General features: G+C 33.6%; 2 protein-coding genes across 2 annotated transcripts in view; both read left to right on the forward strand.

The window, feature by feature from the left end:
• The window catches only part of LOC107856587 (calcium-transporting ATPase 2, plasma membrane-type), a gene marked incomplete at its 5' end in the record, with an annotated part of 9,976 nt that extends 4,112 nt beyond the window's left edge, over positions 1 to 5,864 (forward strand). Inside the window, 2 exon segments of the mRNA XM_047404207.1 lie at positions 1 to 1,700; positions 5,614 to 5,864.
• Positions 2,536 to 5,325, forward strand: LOC124885107 (putative disease resistance protein RGA3). Its single transcript, XM_047404206.1, has one exon. The coding sequence runs from the start codon at positions 2,536 to 2,538 to the stop codon at positions 5,323 to 5,325; it is 2,790 nt and encodes a 929-aa protein (XP_047260162.1).
• Positions 5,865 to 8,521: the final 2,657 nt, after the last annotated feature.

Here is an 8,521-nt window from a genome sequence, read left to right on the forward strand (position 1 = left end):
GAATTAAAGTTAATGTCATTTTCTAGACTATATTACGAGAGCAGTGGAGTTTTATTATATGTTGACTTCTGGTGTTGTAACGGCTAATGTATTGAAGAGAAGTGTGAAGGTTTGTCCTTAACCACCATCTCTATTGGTGTAACCTAATACCAATGTGAAATTTTGGTGAAATAATAAAACAAATACAGAACAACATGGATTGTTTAATGTGTCATTTGACTACACCTCAGCTCTTAGTTAGTAGAGAAGATCACAATAGAAAAGAATAATTTTCAGGTGTACTTGCAGAACAATATGTAAAGTTTGGATCATGAAAGTGGAGCTTACAACACCTACGAACTTATAGTAAGCACAAAAATAATCTCAACGGCCTTCTATTTAGGTATGTAGAGATCAAAGCTTTTAGCAAATTGTCTTTTTTGGATGGGTGCATTCAAGATTTTCTGGTCCTCTCTCATTTGGATGTTTATATGTATCTTAAACAATGGTCAATAATCGAAATCGTAAAACACAATTAATATCGCTTTAGTATATATATTTTGCAACAAATATATGTACAAGTGACATGCTTAATTGGTTCTCAGGAAATAAAATTAGCATATGTGATATTGAAAGTCTGAAGTTTCAATCATCTAAAGCTTAAAATTTGCAATAACTAAGCATTAACTATCACATCCACTGAAGTACAACTTACAGTTACACAAGGTCTGTTGTTAATAGAATTCCAATTGAGGAGATGTTTTTTAGCAACCTTCGTATTGACTTTCTTCAATTTATACGAAGTATTGTTAAATATACGATTCCTATAATAGAAATGAAATAAAATTGATTTTATACAATATAAATTGATTTTATACAATATTTCCATATTTATTAATTACCAATATACTACTATCCATATGCTAAACTTGATAACCTTCCTTCTCCTACAATTATAATCTACATCAAAATAACATATAATTATATTATCAAACAATATAAAAATGTTTAAATAATCAAAAATAATATTTATTCAAACACATGTACTTAAAAGCACGGGTAAAGTGCGGCCATATTCCATAGTATAGATAATAAAACAAAAACTACTAAACAGAAAGGTTGTAAAGTGGTTAATTTGGGTTTGTGATTGCCTAATTGGGACTTGAGAACACGTGACTCACGTGGAGGCCATAAACTGTAAAATGGAAGTACCTACAAATTAAAGGTTTAGATTAAAAAAAAAAAAAAAAGCAACGGTGTAGATTAATTTGGTTCACCCATATAAATATTTCAACTGAATTTCTAAACGGCAGTTAATGAGTTCACCGGTACACGCACATACACACATAAGGGAAAGGAGAGAAAAGAATTCGGAAGGGATTCGTCTCTTCTCACCCAATTTCCAGGCTATATTTCTACTTAGTTCTGTTCGAGTCATTTTCCAGACGGATTCAAATTGTTCGAGTTTCTTGTCAAGGATTCTTAGTGGCAACGCTTTCTCTACTTAGTTCAATTCGAGTCATCTTCCGCTGGGTTCAAATTGTTCGAGTTTCTTGTCAATGATTCTTAGTCGCAGGGCTTTCTCTACTTAGTTCAGTTCGAGTCATCTTCTGGCCAGTTTCAAATCGTTGGAGTTTCTTGTCAAGGATTCTTAGTGCTGGGTTCAAATCTTGAAGTTTCTTGTCAAGGATTCTTAGTGCAAGTCTTTCTCTGAGTTTGAGGTGCGTTTTTTGTTGGGTTCAAGCTTGCTTCAGTTTTTGTTGTGGTTTGATTCACTATTTTGACTTTAACATTTCTTGTCTTAGCTTTCAACTCACAGTGTTGTCGCTTGAATATTGCTTGTTGTAATCATTTTTCCACTGTTTTAGTCGTCGTATGGTAGTGAGACTACTTCTTGAGTTTCTTTGGTTCTCAATTCCAAAAGGAATGATAGACAAATGTCCAATAGTAAGATCGTTAGTCCTATGAATCCTCAAGGATCACCTTGACCCATAAAAGCTCATTTTGAGCTTGTCAAGGAGAGGATGAAGATGAAAGTGCTGGTATGACATTGTAGTTCTTTTTATGGGATTTGGTTGATTCGTTTGTGTAAGATCAGTACTTGTTCAATTGATGAAATCTTATTCATGATGGTGAGTCTGCAGCCGAATCTTATTGTAATAGAGAAGTGTTGCTTGTGTACATGCTGAAATCATATTTATAGTTGAGAAGTACTAAATTTCGTGAATATTCAATAGGGACTTTCTAATAGAACCTGCTTTCATCCCAAAAAATAGAAAGTGAACTCATAAGCGCATAAACATCTCAGAGAAGTGATTTGGAGATGACCGCTTTAGCTCGCAGGCATATGACAAAATAAAATTAAAAGAACAACTCTGGTACTTTGAGAAACTTTGGTAAGCATTGGTATGAGAGATTTAGATGTTTTCTGAAACTAAATAAAAGGATACCTGAAAATATTTGGCTTAATTTCTATAGATATCCTTGATGCCTAAGTCTGAAAGTAATTATTGTTTGACACAGGACCTTAAGTGCCAATACTGAGGTCGCTGCATCATGGATACAGATCTTCGAGCCGGGTTCGCATCGTACACCTTTTCCAACCTCTTTGCGGATTTCACTAAACTCTTAAAGGATGAAATAATGAAGGTTTTTGGAGTTAGTGATGAGATGCGGAAGTTAGATAGATTGATCCTTAAAGTCAACGATGTGATCGATACCTTAGAGACAAGCTACGCAGCCTCTCCTACAAATATACTCAAGAAGCATGCTTGGGTTGAAGAAGCCAATAGGCTTAAGTATGATGTGGATGAGTATTTGGAAGATATTTCAATACAATTAGGTGTTTGCAAAGGTGACTCAAACATACTTAATGCACTGTTATCTACTTTCAAGTTAGATGCCCCACATAAAATTAGTCAGCATGTGAAAAAGTTAGAGGAGCTTATTGCGGAAATTGACAACACGTTTGTGATTGAATTGCTTAACCTAAAAGTAGCTAAGCCGAATCTTAGAAAGCACTCCTCTTACATGATTTCCAGTCCCAGATATGAAGAACTAATGATCTCGAGAGTGGATCAAAGGGAAAAAATCATAAAGATTCTGTTTCGAGAGGATGTATCTGCTATTTGCGTAGCAGGCATGGCCGGAATTGGAAAAACTGCATTTGCTGAGTCTATTCTCAATAACAAGGAAGTGATGGATGCATACCCATTGAGAATATGGGTTTCCGTTATGGAAGGATTTGACGTGGTCAGAATAATTAGAGCCATAATTGAGTCCATCTCAGCAACAAACTGCAAGTTAACTGAATTATGGACATTACAGTCGATGCTACGATGCATGGTCGAGGGAAAAACAATTATAGTGGTACTGGATGATTTCTGTACCGAGGACTATGATGATTGGGAGAAACTTTCTGCGCCGTTTGAGAAATCTGAGAAAAGTAAATTCATCATTACCACACGAAATTCTAAAGTTGGACGTGTTGTTGGTGCTGAAATATTTCAGCTTCCAGTTCTCTTGGATGAGGAATGTTATAAGATTCTGAGTGAAAGACCCTTTGTCAAGAACCAGTTGCAGAATTTAAAAGGGTTCGGAATTCAGCTTGCTAAAAAATGTAAAGGGATTGCACTGGTGGCAAAAATAATGGGGGACTTGCTTCAGTGTTTACCCGACGAGGAGTGGGAGTGGATCCTTAAATGTGAGCTGTGGGATTTGCCACAATATAAAGATTTTATAATCCCCGTTCTCCTGGAAAGTTATTGTTCTCTACCGTCGCATTTAAAGAAGTGCTTTTGCTATTGTTCGTTATTTCCACCTGGTTACGGATTTGAGATGAATAGTCTGGTTTTGTTATGGCTAGCAGAAGGTTTGATTCAACCGGTACAAAATAGGCGGTTAGAGGATCTTGGAAAAGACTACTTCAATGAACTTGTGAGTAGATCTTTTTTCAATTTGGCTGATGAAAATCATGTTCAAATCAAATTGTATAAGATTCATGAATTTACCCTAAACTTGGCACTATACGTCACGTCTGGTATATATAAGCGAGTTGAAGGGGACTTCTATTCATCACTTGACAAGGTTAGACATTTGTCGGTTTGTCATGATTCTGCTCACTCTTCCATGAATCTGAAGGTATTCCCCAGTTGTGAAAGGTTGAAAACTTTTTTGTTATGTCCTGCAAGAAATGCTTTTGTTTGCGAACAAATATCAGATCTCCTTGGAAAGTTCAAAATCTTAAGGGTTCTAAACTTGAATTCCGGAGGTATTACTGAAGTACCGGACAAAATTAGTGACTTAAAACATCTGCGTTATTTGAATCTGGCCAACAATAACATCAGTTCTTTACCTTTATCACTCTGTGAGCTTTCTTGGTTACAAACATTAGTTTTAACGAACTGTCCACTTGATTGTTTGCCTGAAAATTTTAGTAGATTGTCTGAGCTCCGTCACCTTGTATTTGACGTAAGAGGCCAACTCCGTCGAATGCCAATACATTTCGGATTTTTGGTCAATCTTCAGACTCTCGATGCTTTTATTGTGGAAGAGGATGAAGGATATACAATTGAGGAACTTAAGGACCTGACATCTCTTGGAGGATCAATTTGCATAACAGCACTAGAGAATGTAAACGGTAAATCAGCTGCTGATAGTGCCTTATTAAAGATGAAACAATGGATTAGTAAACTTGAGCTGGAATGGAGAGGTTGTAAGAATGGAAATGACCAGGATGAAGTCTTAACTGGTCTTCAGCCGCATGAGAATTTGAAAGAGCTGATTGTAAGGAACTACAGTGGTACAAGTTTTCCACCCTGGTTTACTGATAGAACAACCTGCTTTCTGAAAGTTATTCACCTCCAAAGGTGTCATGAATGCACCATTCTCCCACCTCTTGGAAAACTTCAGTTCCTTGAACATCTTTCTGTTGAATCCATACCTAAGTTGAAAAAGATACATGCTGATTTCGCAGGAGTAGATGACTTTCAATCACTCAAGTCACTATCATTTATTGATATGGTTCAACTGGATGGCTGGGACTGTCTAGGATCTCTTGCAATGTATCAACTACGTGATCTTACGTTTAGTCGTTGTCCCAATCTAATGGCCATACCCATTTTAGGCAAACTCAACTCACTTCAGAACTTAAAAGTTTCAGGATGTGATGCCCTTGGCATTTTGCCAGAGTTTTCAGGGAATTTGGCATCTATTCAATCGCTCATCATTCATGGTTGTCCAATTTTGATATCGCGATATACGATTTGGGAATGGTCCAAGGTCAAAACAATACCGGTGGTAGAGTTTGACGGGAAGAAAATGTCAACACAAAAAGATGAAAGTTGAGAGGATCCAAGCAAGTAAGTAAATGATTTTAATCCCAGATATCTTTCTTACATTGACTTCTTTCTGCTAACTGGAGTGTACTAAGAGGGAGATAAATGTGGTGTCTCTTATGTTGTTGCTTTGAGCTAGTCTTCTGGACTATATAGCTCCTGTCATGATGAATCCTGCAATATATTTGGTTAAAATCTTTGAGTGATTTAAATGATATATCAAAAGCAATCAAACACGTATTCTAATCAGGAAGTTTTCTCATGCTTAGGGCCAAGTTAAACTTACTTTGATTTGCAGGGGCATGCAGAAATTTGAGTTTCGATGTGCCAACGGTAGGCGGTAGCAACTAGAGGATGGAACCATGCCAACAACAAGAGCTTGAAGAGTGTTTGAGTTTTCCCTATTCTTTACGCTTGTAAAAAAATCTAGGATAGCCATTTATTTGTACTTGTCAACTTTATACCTTGCAGAGACATCCAATTAGGCATTTCTACGTGATTTCAGAGTTATGGGTGACACTTGTTGTGCTAATTTCATTCCATTGAAGATCTCTGACATAGGCATAGACACATCTGTAAGTTGGCTCTACAAAGTCTAGCAGGCCCATCCATGGCACTATGCACTTAGAATCTAGCTGTGGGGTGCCGTGAAGCACACAGCCAATGGGTTAAAGGGAAGGCTGTTAAGCTTCCTCTGAACATTTTATATGTGAAAACTAACTAGCCAACTTCACATTTGTGCAATAAAAGTTTCGATTAGCAATGGAAGTTTTAGTAGAGAAATCCATTATCTCAGAGGACATATAATGAAATCAAGATTGTCATAGTTATAGTGGTCACCATATCTAGTTGGACTATGAACTATGATAAACAGATCATAAACTATATTTCTACTTTATCAGTGATGCATAAAAATGTGGTGGATAGTTAGAATAGTGAAGAAGCTATTCATTCTCATTATGGCCCTTTATTAATTTGATTTTTGGAGCCGATTATGTAAAGCAAGTATGTAATGAATCTGCTATATATGCAAGAGGACCATTTCAATGAATATGAGCTCCACAAACTTAACCTGATGTCAGGTACGTAGATGTATTGCTAAGTTCATTTTTTGTGCTGATACTCACAGGCATAACCTTTTAAAAAAATTTCACTTTGAAGTTTATGTATACGAATTACAGTTATGGAATAACAACTGCCAGATTAGCTGTCCCAATGTGCAGAACTACAAAGATTCTTTATGCACCAAATAAAGAAAAAAAAATTGACATATCGGAAACAAGTACTACAATAAAGGCTCTCCCTTGTGGTAGAACAATATAGAGTGCAATGTTTAATTTGTTTGCCATTGCCTGAAATTGAAGGGATAACGCAAGAAATTGGAAACTTCACTAATACTCTCTAATCTATCATTAGTTTCTAATTTACCTTATTAATTATAATCATTTTTTGATATATATTTTACTGATATAATAAAATTATTGTTTTATTTATTGCTATAGTATAAAACTTCAAGTTTTTTCTTGCCGGGAATTAAGATCCGAATAGAGATGAAGGTCAAAACAAACCTCATCAAACTTTACACCTAGTAGATGGAATGCATTAATGGGGCTGATTTCCTCAAATTACTTTCTTTTCTTTCTTTTTTTGTTTGTTCCTGAGGCTGTCATTTAGATTTTTATTTTATTTTTTAAAGTTATGTAAAATTATAGTTCTTTCCGAATAATTTAAATTTGAGTTTATTGTTTTGCTCATATGTTTCTCGGTTTCCCGTGAAAAATTATTGGAATACCATTTGATAGTTTGCAATAATTTATCAAATTTTAGACTGTGATTTACTATTTTTTCACAAAATTCCTAAATTATTTAAAATAAATTTTTAGACCATTATTCTTTTGGAAGTCAAACCAGATAAAGAAATTAAAAAAAAGGAATCATTTACTAAGTTTTTCCTAAAATTTATGGTTAAAGGAATAATTAAAGGAAATGCAACCTAATAATAAAGGGAAAAGGGCTCAATAGAAAAGTATCAAAGCAAGGCCGGTTGTTTGGCAATTCTTCATTGGTCTTTTCTCTCCGTTGTAATTTATTTATTTTATTTGTTTAATTTGATATATATATATATATATATTATAAAATTACGTAAAAATATTATAAATCAAAATAATTAAAAATTTAAAATTTATAAAATATTTGACTGACTCTCGAAATTATATCAGTGTCATTAAATTGAAATAGAAAAAAATAATTAAAAATCACGATAATTCAAAACTTAAATTATTTTTAAAATATAATTCGCTTTCAATTCCACCAAATTGTGTTTAATGTGTTATATATTTCAAAAAAAAATACGCAAAAAATACTATCAATCACAATAATTAACAACTTAAAAATTTAAAAGATATAAAATATTTGAGTGACTCTCCAATTATATCAATGTCACTTAAATTGAGACAGAAGAAAAAAATATTATAAATCACAATAATTTAAAACTTAAATTATTTTTAAAATATAACTATCAGTGCCGCAAAAATTTAGACATAGAGAGTAACATATATTATTTAAAAATTTATAAAATATATTATAAATTACAATTAGGTAACAACTTAAAATATCTAAAAATATATAAGAAGAATATGATTGATTATCTAACTTCTATTTGTGTCTCATAAATTAATATAAAAAATAGCATAGCACAGACTCTCGATATCTAGTATAAAAGAATATAATTGGAAAATAATTGAATGATTTATGTAAATTTTGTCAACTCAATAAAGTTTGTCAATGTTTTAAGAAAATGGATTTTATGAAAATAGTAACTAATTTTGTCATTTCATCCGATTTGTGAATAAGTGAACGATATATGCTAGTTTTGTTAATGCAAAAAAATCTGCGAATAATTTCTGAAGTAAGGTCAAATGAAGATAATATTATATAGAAAAACTAGAAAGAAGATTTTTTATTGGAAAATTTCTAATTAATTGCAAAATAACCAAGTTGAGAGTGGTTATCTACATGTCTATGGAGGCTGCTCTTAGCTGCAGCCGTCAAGTGTCAGCTGATACAACAATCAACTAACTAAAACACTAACTACTTATTATCTATATAATTAACTATATAATTAACATTTGACTAACTACCAATTCAAATACTCCCCCTCAAGCTCGATGTACTAAAGAGATTCAGGACACCAAGCTTGGATAGCA

Source organism: Capsicum annuum, unplaced genomic scaffold (assembly GCF_002878395.1).
Source record: "Capsicum annuum cultivar UCD-10X-F1 unplaced genomic scaffold, UCD10Xv1.1 ctg5364, whole genome shotgun sequence".
Classification (NCBI taxonomy): Eukaryota; Viridiplantae; Streptophyta; class Magnoliopsida; order Solanales; family Solanaceae; genus Capsicum; species Capsicum annuum.

Bases quoted from the DNA above. Each gene is read 5' to 3' on its own strand.
- LOC124885107 (XM_047404206.1), top strand. From the start codon at position 2,536: ATGGATACAGATCTTCGAGCCGGGTTCGCATCGTACACCTTTTCCAAC.